Genomic DNA, 18018 nt, shown 5'->3' with positions numbered 1-18018 from the left:
GGATGGCGAAGAATGAGGCAGATAATGCATGCAGAGTGAAGACAGTAACAGGGGAGGGTATCCAGTTATTCATCACATCCTTGCACCATGGGCAGTCCAGCTATTCCTGTGCTGGTTTGCATTCATTCCTGGGTCAAGAGAACGAGGGGGAGATGGTTAGCACCACTGGGCTGAGTCACATGGAACTTGCTCTCTTGGGGTTTGCTGTGTGGAACCATTGAAAAGTAATGGGTTAATAATGGGATGTGCTAATGGGAGGCAATATAGCATTATCATCATGCAAATATTTAGTCTTTACCATCACTATTTTTTGCTGGGGTTCCTTTTGGACCATGTGGTTCAGAATATAGTTCAGCCCATCACCCATTCCCACCCACCCCCACCACCCTCTGTATATATATAGGGTCTGACACTTCTGTTTCTAGTGTATCTGAAGAAGTGTGCATGCACACGAAAGCTCATACCAAAATATAAACTTAGTTGGTCTTTAAGGTGCTACTGAAGGAGTTTTTTTATTTTGCTTCGACTCAGACCAACACGGCTACCTACCTGTAACTGTAAATGGCTGGTATGAAGATAGCACTGAATGCTGTTAGGACTGTAACTGGTATGTAGGAAGATACTTAAGCAGCATGACTGGGAGTGGCCGCCAAGACCATATAACTCCAGTCCTGAAAGACCTACATTGGCTCCCAGTATGCTTCCGAGCACAATTCAAAATGTTGGTGCTGATCTTCAAAGCCCTAAATGGCCTCGGCCCAGTATACCTGAAGGAGCGTCTCCACCCTTAGCTGCCAAGTATCCCGTTTTCGTGGGAAACCCCCAGATTTTAATCCATTTCCCGCTGTTCTCCCAAATGGAGAAAAATCCTGGAAATTTTCCCCAGATTTCCTACCTGCCAGGGAGCCTCCATTTTGGGTGCCGCTCTTCCCATGTGTGGGCACCGGAAATCGGGCAGAGCGGCACCGGAAGTCGCTTCTATGCATGCCCGGCAGCTATCTTGGTGGTGGCCGCATGGTGGCGGCCATCTTGGTGGTGGTTGCCGCCATGTGGCCACCACCAAGATGGCCACCGGGCATGCGTAGAAGTGACTTCCGGTGCCGCTCTGCCCGATTTCCAGTGCCCACACATGGGAAGAGCGGCCCGGAAGTGGCTTCTACGCAACGTCCGGTGCTGCACCGCTGCTGATCCTGCATTTTTCAGCGGGAGACTTGGCAGGTATGGTCTCCACCCCCATCATTCTGTGAGAAGTGAGGTTACAGGGAAAGAGGCAGAGGGCCTTCTTGGTAGTGGCACCCGCCCTGTGGAACGCCCTTCCATCAGATGTCGAGGAAATAAACAACTATCTGACTTTTAGAAGACATCTGAAGGCAGCCCTGTATCAGGAAGTTTTATGTTTTTAATATTCTGTTGGGAGCCGCCCAGAGTGGCTGGGGAAACCCAGCCAGATGGGCGGGGTATGTATGTATGTATGTATGTATGTATGTATGTATGTATGTATGTATGTATGTATAAATAATACCACCATTAGTCCAGATAGTGCAGTATATTCTACACTGTCTGGCAGCTGCCCTCTAGGTTTCCAGGAAAGAATCTTTTCCAGGCCTACCCAAAGATCATTCACATGTGAAGCAGATCTTCTGAGCTAATAGCCATCTCCTTACTTAGCACCATATCCCTACTGAGCCAACATTAAGGGCCAAAACTGGTGTCCATCCCACTCTGGGCAAGGCTTACTCCCCACCAATGCAGTATGCGTATTTTGTTCTGGGTGCTTCTTGATCCTTTACGAGCTGAACCGGCTTGCCTGCTACCACCATTTGTGGATGGCGTAACCTAAACCACAGCTCCATGCTCCAATGACATCACAGCTGGTTTTCTGTAAAGCTTTGGGACTGCCCCTTAGTGCAGGACTCAACCACTAGAATGTCCATTGGTACAGCCAGAGTTGTGACTTTGGTAGCCTGTTCACATCTGTGTGCAATGTAAGGAGCTCATGGCCCCAACATTTACAAAGCCCTAAATGACACAACACCAAATTACTGAAGGAGCAGCTCTTCACACTAGCCTGTCTGTGTTTTAAGATCTTCTGGAGAATCCTTGCTCCAAGAACACTTTCTAGGAAACATAAGCTTCTGTTTCCTGCAACAGAGAAGGCCTTTACAAAGCAGTGTCTATTTGGCTTAGGTATTCTTGGAATTTTAGGTTTTAGATTATTTTTGTTCGTTCTAGTCTTATTTTAGTTGTTATGGTTTTATTTTATTATTTCTTGTAGTTCACCATGTTTAAGTCTGCCAGCTTTAAGCTATCAATACATTGTGTGAATTATTATTTTTCATACTTTTCTACACTACTCCATAACTCTCACTGAAGGGCAGCTTAACAGAATTTAAGTAAAAAAAGGTTGCTTTCATAACTAGCCAGCATGAGAACCACATTGTGGGGTAAGGGGCTTTAAGCATTTGCTTTTGATTGGGACCCCTGTACCTGCTTTTGCAGCGGCAAGCTGTAATTTTATCCAGTGTGAGAAACTCCCAGGCATGGGAGCTACAATCCAGATTGGCAGCATCTGGTGGAAGAGGAATGTGCTTACAGGTGAAACTCGGAAAATTAGAATATCGTCGAAAAGTGCATTTATTTCAGTAATGCAACTTAAAAGGTGAAACCAATATAGGAGATAGATGCATGACATGCAAAGCAAGATATGTCAAATCTTTGTTGTAATTGTAATTATTTGGTTAGGCGGGTCAATTAATTATAATTAATTACAATTTAATTATAATTAAATTATAATTACGTTGCATTACTGAAATAAAGGCACTTTTTGACGATATTCTAATTTTCCGAGTTTCACCTGTATATAGCACCCCACACTTTGCAAAAAAAGAAAGAAAGGTATTTTGGACTACAACTCCCATCTGTGCTTGCCTGGGCTGATGGGAGTTGTAGTCCAACACAACTGGAATGTAGGTAATAGGTTTGGGAAGGCTGTATTAGTGTAACTGTAGTTTGGCCCTTCGGCTCAAGCCAGTCGGAACAATTTTTATTTATTTATTAGTACATTAAGATCCCACCTTTTCTACAAGGAGCTCAAGGTGGCATGCAGGCATCATCCCACTCTCCATTTTATCCTCACATCAACCTTATGAGGTAGGTCAGGTTAACAGATAGTTACCCTGGAGATGACTTCATGGCTTGAGTGGTGGTTTGAATCCTGGTCTCCCAGGTCCTAAGCTCAACACTCCAACCACAAAACCACATTGATTCTCCACACAGTTGCCTCTTTTACCTCCTAGCACAGGGGTCAGCAACCCTTTTCAGCTGTGGGCCGGTCCACCATCCCTCACATGTGGTGGGCCGGACTATATTTTGAAGAGAAAAATGAATGAATTCCTATGCCCCACAAATAACCCAGAGATGCATTTTAAATAAAAGCACACATTCTACTCATGTAAAAAACACGCCGATTCCCGAACCGTCTGCAGGCCGGATTGAGAAAGCTATTGGGCCACATCTGGCCCACGGGTCTTAGGTCGCCTACCCCTGTCCTAGCATGACCCCCGTTTTGCCTTTTTAGATTGTGTCAGGTTCAGGGTCAACTGCCACGCCTCTAAGAGACACTTACCTATCAAGCTTACGCAAACGGGTTTCCAAAAGGATCGCCAAACGGAGCAGAAGCCAGCTGGTGCTGCACGGCAGTCTAGAAAGAAGGAGACTGCTTTATTTATGCATAATTGGGAAGTATTTTTTGCAGGCAAGCTGCAAATACTTGAATATCCTATGCTTGCTAGCTGGGTCGAGTTGGCCAATTATCTTATTTGGTCTACAGGATCTAAGCTTCTCACATCCAGTAAGGTTGCAGCAGCTTGTTCAGAGGCAGCTCATGCTTCTTAAGTGAGAGTTGTGGTTGGGACATCAACCCCCATCGCCAACTGAAATATCTAGAGTACAGATCTCTTGCAGGTGACGGGCGATGCAGGCAACAGTTCCGTTCAAGGCACCTTCAGAAACTATACTCCCACACCCTCCAAGGTGAAGGGCCTGATTGGGTATTGCATTATTGTGTGTGTGTGTGTGTGTGTACACACACACACAGAGAGAGAGGGGGGTGGGGTGGAGGGAAAAGAATGCACAGTGCTTCTAATGTGGCACCATATACTATGGTGTTTTGGTCTTACAGCAAAGTGTTGCTGAATTATGCAAACATACAACCCCTGCCAATTATTTTGGTCAAGGATCAGTGCAGTTGGTAGGCTGATAGCTAACAAGCATGTTGCTTGAGTGTGCTTTCCATTCTAACCACAGGTCGAAGGGTGCTTGATAGGCCCTGTCCTAGCATGACCCCCGTCCTCTTTTAAAAAATAAATGCATGGAGCCTTCAATGAATAAGCCATAGGGCTGGCATTAACACACTCTTATCTGTACAGATCGCCAGCTTTAAGCTACCCTATAAACACTTTTGATCATGCAGTCATGTTCGAATAGTAAGGGGCCAAGATGGACAATTTTACAGTTATCCAGCCACCTGCACTTGGGAGCGTTAACCGGGGACAATGCCAGCTTTCATTAGAAGGCAATAGGACCCCAGGGGTGCTTCAACTCTGGCGAAAGAAGTGGTCCATAATTTACGGCCAACACATTTACAGCCACGGATAGATAGAAGTGGAGTTTGCTCTGCCACTTACCGAGTTTAGCGATGGAACAGCGAAAGGGTCTGTCTTGAAAGGGTTTTCAAACAAGTCTTCAGCAGGCCTGGCAGGTGGCACAGCGTTTGGCCTGAGAACAGGATTTGGCGGCACTGCAATACAGAACAGGCTTATTTTTAAACCACCACTTGAAAGACACAGTAAGCCACCCATTTCACATAACACAGCAAACACAGCCAAACTTGGCACCAAGCGCTGCGATTTTCTGCTGAGGGCACCCATTGCAGGTATATCACTAGACATCACCATTTAGTTTACACATGGACAGAATTCAGAGGCAAGGCTTCTTAAGCAGCTGGACTATGCCCACAGAGGCCTTCTCTGGGGCCCATAAAGTCCTCTTACCATCATCACCCTGACATTAGTCACTGAAGCAAGCTTCCTACTTCATTGTGGTGTAGCATGGCACCCACAATTGTTCCTCTAGTTTCCAAATGTGCCCACGGGCCCCAAAAGAAGACCCTAACCATCTGCCCACCCCAGGTTAAAGCACACATCCACCTGCCCCAGAGACTACTTAAAAATATGCATCATGTCCACTAAAATACAGTGGAACCTCGGTTTTCGAGCATTTCGGAAGCCAAACGTTTTGGAAGCCAAATACCGAAAATCGAACGCTTCCGTTTTTTAAACGCGCCTCTGAAGCCAAATGGCTTCCACTGCGTGTTTTGCAATTTTCTCCATGGAAATTGCCGACAGCCTTTTGTGCCTCGGTTGTCAAATGTTTCAGAAGTAGAACTGTCTTCGGGAACGGATTACGTTCGACAACCAAAGTTCCACTGTATGCGCCTTCTGCGAGCGGGGGAGAAAGGTCACCACTTTAAGGTTCCCTCAAGGAATATAGCAGATTTACCACCAGTTTTTGTAGCCAGCCAGCTAGCTTCAAAGTCATCGTGGTCAGCCAACTCTTGAGGAACCCCTACTTTGTTAGTGAAATAACTGGCAAAGGCTCCAGAAGCTTCCGACAGACCTTGTTGTTGCTGCTGCTGCTCTGCCCTCCTCACAGGCACGGCGGGCAGCTTTGCCAGCTGGAAGTCTTTAAACATGGCTTTCACATCCTTTATTTCCTTATCGCCGAGCGGATCCAAGGCAGTGAAGGCGTCACTTTCCTTCTTGGGCAACTCCTTCTGAGGTGCAGTTCTGGGAGGCAACTGAGGAGGACTTCGAGCAGGCAACAGAGAGGGGCCCTGGGCTGCGAGCGGAGGTGGGAATATGGCGGGCTGGAAAGGGTTCCCGGCGCTGGAGGGCTGGACCCACGCATTAGGAGGAGGAGGAACCCGTACAGGCTGACCCCAGAGGTCGGGAGCTGGAGCCTGGATCGGGGCTCCCAAGGACAAAGGCGGCTGACTCCAGCTGGGAGCTTGTGGAGCAGCGTCAAAGCCAAGAGGCTGAGGGAAGCTTGCTGGCTGAACACCCAGAACAGATCCAGGAAAGGCTGAAGGCGGCTGGTTGAAGATCGCAGGCTGGGGACCCCACGCTGGTGTTGGAGAAGCAGTTGCGGGCAGGCCACCTGGGGAGAAAAAGGCCACACATCAATAGATTATGCTGCTCTCTCATCAGGCAACTCCACAAACACCCCTAGTTGAAAAAAAAAACACGTTTCCAAGCACAATTCAAAGTCTTGGTGCTGACCTTTAAAGCCCTAAACAGCCTCAGCCCAGTATAACTGAAGGAGCGTCTCCATGCCCATCGTTCAGACTGAGGTCCAGCGCCGAAGGCCTTCTGGCGGTTCCCTCCCTGCGAGAAGTGAGGTTACAGGGAACCAGGCAGAGGGCCTTCTTGGTAGTGGCACCCGCCCTGTGGAACACCCTCCCATCAGATGCCAAGGAAATAAACAACTGACTTTTATAAGACATCTCTGAAGGTAGCCCTGTTTAGGGAAGTATTTGATGTTTGATGTTTTATTTTGTTTTTAATATTCTTCTGGGAGCCACCCAGAATGGCTGGGCAGACCCGGCCAGATGGGTGGGGTATAAGAAATTACTACTACTGTTGTGACGTTGGGTTCGTGATTTCAGCTCTCTTGACATAATATGCTGGAGACAGTTCTCTAGTAACACTTCTTTATTAAAGCAAACAAGACAGCTCTGAGGAGAGGAAAGCTACATTTATAGGGACAGGGGACTAGCTAGAAAGGGATACATTTTGGGGGGAACAATATCAGACAATCACAGTGCTGCCTTTTGGAGGAAACGAATAAGACAGAGGATCCAAATACAGCAGCTTAAATGAACCAATAGTAGCTGTATCTTCTGGAACCAACAGGCAGTTACTTTGCCCTAATGCAATTACAGACAATAGTACAGCATGTTGGCGACAAATATTCACACAGTTGTTCACAAATAATTTTACACCATTTATCAAATTTGTGAGAAAGAGACACTTACGAAGTGCCATGAAAACTTACAAACTTCCTAAAATAAAGTGAACTTGCAATATCAGATTTTACTAAGGTCTTACAAATTCTTGACTCGGTTTTTCATTTTTTCGTTTTTTTAAATAAGTTCAAGAAGATTCAAGAAGTTCAATGATGTTCCTGGTAGCTGTGAGGTGCTGATGAACCTACGTATGAAGTTACAGTGGTACCTCGACTTACGAACGACTCGACAACTGAATTTTTCGACTTACGAATGGAGGTAATGACCGCGCGCTTACAAATGTCTCGACATCCGAGGGGAAACCGCGGCGGTTTTAGATAGGGTTGCTTCGACTTACGAATTTTTCCGTTTCCAATGTATTCCTATGGGAAATCGCGTTTCCAATGGTGCTTTTCGACTTACGAATTTTTCGACTTACGAATTTAATCCGTTCCGAAGGCACCTTTGTAAGTTGAGGCACCACTGTATAAAGAAGACAGGGTGCCAGCGTTCTATCCCCGTTTTGCCCTGGCAGTCCAGGCAGTTGAGAGGCTGCTGTTTCGCCCCCAGTGGGGCCAATTTGTTGGGGTTGGCGGATAGCACACTCCCTGAGCCCAGTTTTCTGTGAGCTTACCAGTACGTCTGCCCCCAAGTGTCTCTACAGGACTTAAATCATGCCCTAGAATTATGATAGTTTTTGGGGTTTTTTTTTTTAACCTTCAGAAATTCTACAACTCAGCTTATAAAGTGTATCACCTAAGAAGCTTAAACCACGGGTGGGGAAACCTATGGCCTTCCAGATGTTGGGACCACAACCCCACATTGTCCCCAACCCACTGGTGGCCACACAGACTGGTGCTCGTGGGACTTGTAGTCCGAGGACAGGATTTCCCCATCCCTGCCTCAAGGAAAGAAGAGGCTTTACTAACCTAGTACAGGCATGGGTGCTGCTGCAGGAGCGCTAGTGTTGAAGAGGTCTAGAGGGTTGGTCTGGGCAGGTGGAGACGGCGCTGCAGTTGTCAGAGTGTTTGTTGCAGGAGCAAAGATGCCTGAGCCAAACAGGTCACTACTGGCTGAACCCTGGAAATGTGTTGGTGGGGAAGACACATCAGGCACAATGGTTATATATGTACAGGAAGTTAAACATTGCCCAGATTGCTATTACAAGCACTACAACCCCTCCCCCAAACTGCCCCATAGGCTGAAGAATCCTATAGTGTGCATCTAAGGCTATGGTTAAATTGATTCTCAATAAAGGCGAGTGTGGGCTTCCATCTACAGCAGCGATGGAGAACCTGTTGGATGTTTTAGACCAGTGTTTCCCAACCTTGTGCCTCCAGCTGTTTTCGGACTACAATTCCCATCATTCCTGACCACTGGTCTTGCTAGCTAGGGATGATGGGAGTTGTAGTCCCAAAACATCTGGAGGCACAAGGTTGGGAAACACTGTTTTAGACTCCAACACCCATCAGGCCCAGGGTCAGGGACAATGGGTTTTGTAGTCGAGCGGCATCTGGAGGGCAACAAGTTACCCCCCTTTGATCGACAGTATTCTCTGTCAGTTCTGTACAATAGCAACCAAGAAGGGCTGCCGCCAAATAGAGGTATTTTATATTGCAAGGCCGATGCAACGCCTCGACACCTTGTTCCTGAACTACACCAGTGATCTCCCCAAAACTACATTCAACACATGCATTAGGAGTTTAAGCGTCTTACTTACCGGAGCTACAGAGACATGGCAGCATTAGGAGGAGAGAGGAAAGTTAGGATTAGAAAGAATGATTGATGTACACAGAAAGCCAAGCCACAGGGTTTAAGGTTTGCTATGGCTATGGCCGACAGCTTATAAGAGGACCGAAGGCAAGCTAGTTCTCTGCCAGCAGAGGTTTTGTTGAAGAAGGGGGAGGGAAATCCCTTCACCTAGTCCAAGAAGGAAAACATGCATGTCACCACTCTGTGCATGCACTTTTGTTCACCTTTACAGTCCTCCTTCCTCTTCCTGGCTTGGTGCTTTGGGGAGGTGGGCTAATCGTGATAGAGTCATGCGACATCAATTGGCCGTTGCTATCGGAGTCTAGCCGTAATCCGTTTTGCACCGGTAATCCTTTGGAAGAGCTCTCCAGAAAGACATTTACTGGGGATGCGGCGGCAGGGAAGCCGTTCTGTTCTCTCTCCGGCACCCCATTTGGAGTCCTCGCAGCTAGTTGGACAGGCTTACTCTCAAGCAGCCACTGGCTGGCCGGCATTTCCTGCTTGCCAGTTCGGTTGGAGATCTGGTCAAACTCTTGCCCAAAGTAGTCTACATCCCCATTCATACCACCGCTCCCCATGGGGCTAGTCACAACACTTCCCATCTTCTGGCTGGGAGGCTTCAGAGAAGAATCAATTGGGGGCTGCGCCAATTGGTCGGGATGCGTGAAAGGGTCATCCCTGAAAGGGTCGGGATTTGGGGTGGGGAAGAAGCTGAGATTTGCAGAGAAAGCATTGTCAGGCAAGAAAGGTGGCTGCAGCTTGGACAGTGGTAGGGGAGGCGTGATGTCATTCAAGAAAATATCCTCCTCTTTGAGAGAAGTCGGAGGGGCCTCAATTTCAGAATTTAAATCCACTAACAGGATCTCTTTATCCTCCTCCTATTAGGTTTGAGAGAGAAGACTGATTAGCAGAAGAGACACTGTAGACAATGTGCAAGAGAGTCTCATGTGCTTATTAAAAATCACAGAGCAAGCAGAATGACAATGAACTCCAGCAATTCTTAAAATAAGAAACACACATTGTGTCCCCGCATTTGATAGGTAATCCTATAGTGAATTTTGTGCACTTATTGAACAATCAACCAGGAGATTTGAAGATCAGGAGCATCAATTCTGAAGTTGTGGTAAAGGGAGAATGTTTACACAATGCTGAGTGGAGTCTGGTCCATTAGAGCAAATGGAAACCACTAACCAGAGTCTGCTCTTGGCCAACCCCCATGGGCCTACCTTTGAATTTAGGTTCAGCCCAGGGGGTAGCCCCAGATATCAACTTCCTCCTCCTCATGGATAGGACCCCTAATGCCATGGTGGCCTGTCTGGAAAAACCACAAGTACTTGCGCCCAAGAGTTGCAATCTTCCCAAAGGCATCTGACTAGGAAACCTGAACATGGAGGCAATTGTGGTCACTTAAATCCAAGCAGGATTATCAGTGCTTCTTGCTTCTAGTTTCCTTCTCAACCCTTGCTTGGAATATCTTAGAGAATCATATTGTACTTTTGCATATATTCTCTGTCCCAATGCAAGCTTGCTGATCCAGCTTGATGTCAAAGAGGAAAACTACCAGACTTTTAGAAGACATCTGAAGGCAGCCCTGTTCAGAGAAGCTTTTAATGTTTAATAGATTATTGATTCACAGCTTTGATTCTGGTGGCAGTGTTCGAATCCCCGAATAGTGTATTTAGTATGGCTGAGCCAATCTCTAAAGCATATTATTCTCTTCTACTAAACCAAGGTAACACGTATGGTGCCCTCCAGATACTCCCCACCAGTCACAGTAAGCATGGCCAACGGTCAGAGTTGAAGGGTACCATTTCAGCTACCCCTCCACTAAGCCAATGCCATCCTGACAACATGGCAACTCCTAAGAGGTACAAATGGGCAACGGGCCCAATTTCATGCACCTTACTCTGGGGGTGGGGACGCGGGTGGCGCTGTGGTCTAAACCACAGAGCCTTGGGCTTGCCCATCAGAAGGTCGGCGGTTCGAATCCCCGTGACGGAGTGAGCTCCCATTGCTCGGCCCCTGCTCCTGATAACCTAGCAGTTCGAAAGCACGTTGAAGTGCAAGTAGATAAATAGGAACTGCTACAGCGGGAAGGTAAATGCCGTTTCCATGCGCTGCTCTGGTTCGCCAGAAGCGGCTAGTCATGCTGGCCACATGACCTGGAAGCTGTCTATGGACAAATGCTGGCTCCCTCGGCCTATAGGTTGAATCCTGACAAGACAGAAGTGCTGTTTGTGGGGGACAGGAGGTGGGCAGGTGTGGAGGACTCCCTGGTCCTGAATGGGGTAACTGTGCCTCTGAAGGACCAGGTGCACAGCCTGGGAGTCATTCTGGACTCACAGCTGTCCATGGAGGTGCAGGTCAATTCTGTGTCCAGGGCAGCTGTCTATCAGCTCCATCTGGTACGCAGGCTGAGACCCTACCTGCCTGCAGACTGTCTCGCCAGAGTGGTGCATGCTCTGGTTATCTCCCGCTTGGACTACTGCAATGCGCTCTACATGGGGCTACCTTTGAAGGTGACCCAGAAACTACAACTAATCCAGAATGCGGCAGCTAGACTGGTGACTGGGAGCGGCCGCCGAGACCACATAACACCTGTCTTGAAAGATCTACATTGGCTCCCAGTACGTTTCCAAGCACAGTTCAAAGTGTTGGTGCTGACCTTTAAAGCCCTAAATGGCCTCGATCCTGTATACCTGAAGGAACATCTCCACCCCCATTGTTCTGCCCGGACACTGAGGTCCAGCACCGAGGGCCTTCTGACGGTTCCCTCGTTGCGAGAAGCCAAGTTGCAGGGAACTAGGCAGAGAGCCTTCTCGGTGGTGGCGCCTGCCCTGTGGAACGCCCTCCCAACAGATGTCAAAGAGAAAAAACAGCTACCAGATTTTTAGAAGACATCCTGAAGGCAGCCCTGTTTAGGGAGGCTTTTAATGTTTAATAGATTATTGTATTTTAATATTCTGTTGTAAGCCGCCCAGAGTGGCTGGGGAAACCCAGCCAGATGGGCGGGGTATAAATAAGAAATTATTATTATTATTATTACTATAGAGCGAGATGAGCGTCGCAACCCCAGAGCTGTCTGCGACTGGACCCAACAGTCAGGGGTACCTTAACCTTTACTCTGGGGGTGGGACTGTGTTCCCATTTATATATGGAAAAGTTCCATCATATGGATAGGTAGTCAACTGCTCATCTGAAACCACCCCTAAGCATCCAAGACAGGTCAGTTCTTAGAAGATTCCTCCTACCATTAAGTCCTTTTAAAAGGCTCTCTCACCAACAGCACAAAGCCACGTCTTTACTACTCACTGAGGGGCTGTTCAGGTCAGGAGGTGTAGACATGTCTCCAAACAGATCCATCTGCTCCATACCCTTTAAGAATGAAATGGACAGAAAATTAAAATCTATCATACACCTCAGCCTACAAGGTCATTCGAGTCTAACCAAGAGCATGCTTGGAAGCCCAAGTTTCTGTGGTCTACTTCTCTGTAGTAGTTCAGTTTGCTCACGGAAAGTAATCTGCACCAGCTTCACTGCTACTATGTGTGTGTGAAACCTCTCTAGGGACCTTGGGTGTGGTCTCAAAGCAGAAGAGGCCACTATTTTGCTGAAGTCAACCAGAGCTGGTCAAAGCCTGGATGGGTGACTATCGGGAAACCACATGGATTCCCCCCTGGTCCCATGAAGAAAAAAGAAATCACATACCAGCTTCATTTTGTCGGCTCGTTCAGTAGCTGTTTCATCACTGCCATTCTGGAACAAAAGAGAGAGAGAGTGTGTCAGGTTTTTGGTCTCTGCTACACAGATACTCAATAAGAATAAGCTTTCCTCCATTTTCATACTGTTTGTAAGCAGCGAATGTACTTAAAAGTCTAACAGGCAATTGCATTTGGTTTTTCAGGCCTAAAGACTTATTTGTTTCTTACCTCGACAGGTTTATTGGTCTCTTCATTCTGGGGGAAAAAAGACATCACCCCATCAACATTTATAGAAAAGCTTTATATATTTGTCCATCTGTTTACTCTGATGGACAGCAGCTGCCCAGCCACTGTCCAAGGCCAATGTCTGCCCCATCACCTGCTACCTGAACTAGAGCATGCACAACTTATGGATGGGATCTGCTTGGTGCAAGGTATGTTCTTCAGTATCAAGCTATGGTCCCTTCCCTTAAGGGGGGGGGGATATCATACTACATGTTGGAACAGCTGAGATGCAACTCAGATTGCACTGCAGGCAACTCTGTCTGCATGAGAAGGAGCAGACTGTGGAACCTCCAAGCTTCCTAGTCTGTCCTTTAACCTGTGGCTCAATTTCCTTCAGGCTAGACTGATACTTTTAGGGTTGCTGACCTCATTTCCTACTTCCTTTTTTACACCCTCACCCTGGAACATAGCTGCCAAGTTATCCCTTTTTTACAGGGATTTTCCCTTATGCTGAATATGCTTCCTCACGAGAAAAGTGAAAACTTGGCAGCTATGCCCTGGAACAGCAGGCATCTTTTGGGTCTCTTCTGCTGAGATGCAAGACCAAGCATGGCTCCTTGAATTCTCCAACTTAGTCAGAACCACTCTTTTTTTTTATCAAGCATGTATTTCCTCAAATAAATGCAGCATTCTTATTTTCCTCAACTCAAGTCTTAGTGTGATTATATCCATGGTACAGGGTGCTGCTCTGGCAGTGATTCAGTGTTTAACTACTGATGCATTTAAACTCCAATGGCCATCATTACACCACTAGTATCATTTAGCCCGTTAAATTAACGGGTGCTAGAACATATGTGGTGAAACATCGAGAACTGGTCAACTGAATCCCTGACAGCGAATAAGACAGAGTACAAATAAATATGTAATGTAATAATAATTAATTGCTGTAAAAAAGGTGCTCCTTTCCAGGCATCTCCAACCACACACAGACCCCACAGGTCGGGAGGACACATGGTCAGGGGAAAAAAGCAGTGTATAAATTAATGAAACAACAACAACAAAATATAAAAGCAGCTGCTTGGATGTGGTGGGTAAGTGGTCAGCTGAGTCCTTGTCAGGGGAAAAAGGCGGGGAATAAATAAACCAACAGCCCTTTTAAAGAAGCGCTGCTGCTGCCTTCCAGCCACCTCACGGAGCCCACGTGGAATCACAGAGCCCGCGTGGAAGCCGCCGTTGCCGCTTCCTCCTCCTCCTCCTCTGACCTGGCGGGGTGCGGCAGCCCCGATTCCCTTCTGTCGCTCTCTCAGAGGAGGCGGGAGGAGGGCGGCGACATCGCCGCCCCTGAAAGTGGCCCGGCAGTGGGACGGCCGAACAAAGAAACGCTCCCTCAGCTCGGCTGTGCCACGACCTTTCCCCCTGACACGTTCCGCTCGCCTCTTTCTCCTCTGTGCAGCGCCGCCCCATGCAAGCGCCGTGAGGCGCTGTCCGGCCAGGAGCGGCGGTTGGCGGCCGCAAGTAAATGGGAGGCAGGGGGGGAGAGAGTGCATGCGTGCGCGTCCAGTCTCTGCGTCCAGTCCCTGTGTCCGCGGGGCACATGTGCAGTAGCGCAAACCCAGGGACACAAGGACTGGACGCAGAGACACTTGCATATTATTATTACACCATTACCTTTTTAAAAAAAGCTTTTTCATAGTACAATAAAATAAAAGAAACTAATTTACATAAAAACGAAAAACAAAGCCAAAGAGAATACAGGAAAACAAAAAAATAGAAGACAAGAGAAAAAGAAGAGAAGGAAAATAAGGACTTCTGATTTTCTGTTGGTTACATAAAAAAATTGCTCAAAATATTCACTCTAGAATGACACCCAACTAATCTACTTTCTGTTAGGCAATATTTCCCCAATCTTCCAACCCAAATAGATGAATTCATTTTCCTTTTTACCCCATTTACCTTGTTGACTGTACTTGAATAGTGGACTTATCTGGGAGTAAGTGGTATTGCCAAGTTTAGACAGGCTCCTTCCAGCCGTGTCGGATTTATCTTAGATCAACCAAGTTCATGGTTCAGTCAATGCCACTTTAGATCAATAGCAGGTTTCATTTATCTTAGGTATGGCTACTGAGCAGCCCCAAAATCTGAAAACTTAACAGGCAGCATTACCTTTTGCTTGTCACCCTCTTCTTTTTTCTTCATGTTATAGATTACTTGGAATAGATCCTTCAGATCTACTACTAGAGGTTCAGCCTAGAAGAGAGTAACAGGCAGTGAGTGAGTGAGTGAGTGAATGGACAGGTCTTAGATTTCCACTTTGTGGCAGAATTCACAGTTCAGCTCATTTCCAAATGGAGTGGAATAGAATTCAAGGAACAGAATTCAAGGACTATACTAGTGGCATTTTCTCCCAGTGTTCCAATTCCCTGCTGTGTTTAGAGTTCCCTAGATTTTACTTTCTTGGGCTCCATGATCACTGCAGATGGTGACAGCAGTCATGAAATTAAAAGATGCCTGTTTCTTGGGAGAAAAGCAATGACAAACCTAGACAGCATCTTAAAAAGCAGAGACATCACCTTGCCAACAAAGATCCATATAATTAAAGCTATGGTTTCCCCAGTAGTGATGTTTGGCAGTGAGAGCTGGACCATGAAAAAGGCTGATGACCAAAGAATTGACGCTTTTGAATTATGGTGCTGGAGGAGACTCTTGAGAGTCCCCATGGACTGCAAGAAGATCAAACCTATCCATTCTGAAGGAAATCAGCCCTGAGTGCTCACTGGAAGGACAGATCCTGAAGCTGAGGCTCCAATACTTTGGCCACCTAATAATAATAATAATTTATTATTTATACCCCGCCCATCTGGCTGGGTTTCCCCAGCCACTGGGCGGCTTACAACAGAAAAATAAAAAACAATCTATTAAACATTAAAAGCCTCCCTGAACAGGGCTGCCTTCAGATGTCTTCTAAAAGTCTGGTAGTTGTTTTCCTCTTTGACATCTGTTGGGAGGGCGTTCCACAGGGCAGGCGCCACCACCGAGAAGGCCCTCTGCCTAGTTCCCTGCAACTTGGCTTCTCGCAACGAGGGAACCGCCAGAAGGCCCTCGGTGCTGGACCTCAGTGTCCGGGCAGAAGGATGGCGGTGGAGACGCTCCTTCAGGTATACTGGATCAAGGCCATTTAGGGCTTTAAAGGTCAGCACCAACACTTTGAATTGTGCTCGGAAACGTACTGGGAGCCAATGTAGATCTTTCAAGACCGGTGTTATTTGGTCTCGGCGGCTGCTCCCATTACCAGTCTAGCTGCCGCATTCTGGATTTGTTGTAGTTTCCAAGTCACCTTCAAAGGTAGCCCCATGAGAAGAGAAGACTCCCTGGAAAAGACCCTGATGTTGGGAAAGATTGAGGGCACTAGGAGAAGGGGATGACAGAACGAGATGGTTGGACAGCGTTCTTGTAGCTACCAACATGAGTCTGACCAAACTGCGGAAGGCAGTGGAAGAGGAGTGCCTGGCGTGCTCTGGTCCATGGGGTCACGAAGTCGGACACGACTAAACGACTAGAACAACAACAACAAATGCCCAAACAGGCTGAGAGTTGGTGATTGGCCCATGGCTACCCAATGAGCTTCATGACCAAGTGGGAATTTAAACCCTGGTCTCCCAGGTCTTAGTCTCTAACCACTACACCACACTGGTCTTGCTCAACATTTCTCCAACCTATTAGATATGTAGCAAATGCCAAGCCTTGGATAAGCAATTTAACAGTACATCTAAGCTTCTGTTAAAGCCATCCAAGTTGGTGGCCAAAACACTTGTGGCAACCAATTCCCCAGTTTTAACCGCACGCTGTGTGAAAATTTTGTCAATCCTGCAATTTAAGTAGAGAGCGACAGCTTCCATTTGCAATTTTGTACTGTGCCGCATCGAATGTTCATGCACCCAGAATGCTATTTTGAAGAGCTGTACATCGGCACCGCTGGTCCCAAGATAGAGCCCCACGATGTAAAGTTTTACCTGCTGTGCTGTTTTGATGGCGAAGAACTGGTGCTGCCCTTCTCCTCCACAAACGTAGCCAAAGGCACGGTTGTCAGTCACATCCCGGGCTATAAAGGATATTTTGTTGACTGGATGCTCATGCTCAATAACCTGGAATCAAAGGGGATGACATGGTACCAGACTTAACTCTTGAAAATGTGTAAACCTTGCACTGGTGGTCTTGTAGGCCACCCTTTGCTCAATCCAGAGGCAGAGCATCCCCCAGCAACCGCCTATCCATCTTCTGTTTGAAGACCTGCAGCAGCGTTCATGACCCTTTTATGTCATTGGTCCCAATGAACTGCTCTTACACAAGTGAAGAATCCTCCACCCCAAGTCCAAAGTCGACCTTCTTCCAAGCCCATGATTCTAAGTCCTGTTTTATGGTGCAGCAGGGAGCACTGATATAAAAATGACTTGTTCATGTTTTACTGTCTTAGATGTGCCCTGGAAGTTTGACTTCCCCATAAAGACTGCTGCCAGTCCAGCTTGCTTTTGCTTCAGCACTCCCCATTCAACAAAGTAATCAGCATCAATAGAGCTCAAATGTTTTAGCCTCTGTACAAGGCGTTCAGGAAATCAGCCCTGAGTGCTCACTGGAAGGACAGATCGTGAAGCTGAGGCTCCAATACTTTGGCCACCTCATGAGAAGAGAAGACTCCCTGGAAAAGACCCTGATGTTGGGAAAGATGGAGGGCACTAGGAGAAGGGGACGACAGAGAACCAAGATGGTTGGACAGTGTTCTCGAAGCTACAAACATGAGTTTGACCAAACTGCGGGAGGCAGTGGAAGACAGGAGTGCCTGGCGTGCTCTGTTCCATGGGGTCATGAAGAGTCGGACACGAGTAAACGACTAAACAAACAAAAAGGATGGAGAGACCGTTCTCCCAGCCCTATCACATGAACCAGTGCCTATCCGCAACCTTACAAGTTGTGACAATTTGCTATGCGGCAGGCAAAACCCAAATTAACAATAGTTTTCGCTTTATGGTAAAGTTTACTCTTCAGCTTAGAAGTAATCACTAAGGAGAAGTCATTGACACACACGCAAACACACACACACACACACACTCCAGTAGGGACTGGAAGCTGCCTGTCTCTTACGTAGCTTTTAGCCCAAGAAAAATAGAATGCCCCAATTAAAATTTTCACTTGGTGTTCATCAGCCAGAATTTCCTAGATAGGGCTGAAGTGACCTGTGAGATGAGTCAAGGTTTGCTAGAATAGCTGCAACAGTCCCCACAC

At 47.1% G+C, this 18018-nt stretch overlaps 1 protein-coding gene across 3 annotated transcripts in view; it reads right to left on the bottom strand.

The window, feature by feature from the left end:
* Positions 1 to 3: 3 nt before the first annotated feature.
* Positions 4 to 18018, bottom strand: part of DAB2 (DAB adaptor protein 2) — a 41179-nt gene continuing 23164 nt past the window's right edge. The window contains exons 5-15 of one of the 3 annotated variants that reach the window (XM_035100493.2): positions 16752 to 16883; positions 14905 to 14988; positions 12745 to 12771; positions 12524 to 12571; positions 12128 to 12190; positions 9040 to 9693; positions 7993 to 8143; positions 5677 to 6216; positions 4686 to 4798; positions 3626 to 3700; positions 4 to 204 (exon numbers count right to left, since the gene is read on the bottom strand). In XM_035100493.2, coding sequence (XP_034956384.2) covers positions 3635 to 3700; positions 4686 to 4798; positions 5677 to 6216; positions 7993 to 8143; positions 9040 to 9693; positions 12128 to 12190; positions 12524 to 12571; positions 12745 to 12771; positions 14905 to 14988; positions 16752 to 16883 — 1878 coding nt within the window. In that variant the 3' untranslated portion in view covers positions 4 to 204; positions 3626 to 3634. The remainder of the gene's footprint in view (positions 205 to 3625; positions 3701 to 4685; positions 4799 to 5676; positions 6217 to 7992; positions 8144 to 9039; positions 9694 to 12127; positions 12191 to 12523; positions 12572 to 12744; positions 12772 to 14904; positions 14989 to 16751; positions 16884 to 18018) is intronic. The other 2 variants (XM_035100489.2, XM_035100494.2) reach the window with 2 other exon arrangements.

This window comes from Zootoca vivipara, chromosome 11 (genome assembly GCF_963506605.1).
Source record: "Zootoca vivipara chromosome 11, rZooViv1.1, whole genome shotgun sequence".
In the NCBI taxonomy this organism is placed as follows: domain Eukaryota; kingdom Metazoa; phylum Chordata; class Lepidosauria; order Squamata; family Lacertidae; genus Zootoca; species Zootoca vivipara.
This window is presented reverse-complemented; position numbering and strand designations above follow the sequence as displayed.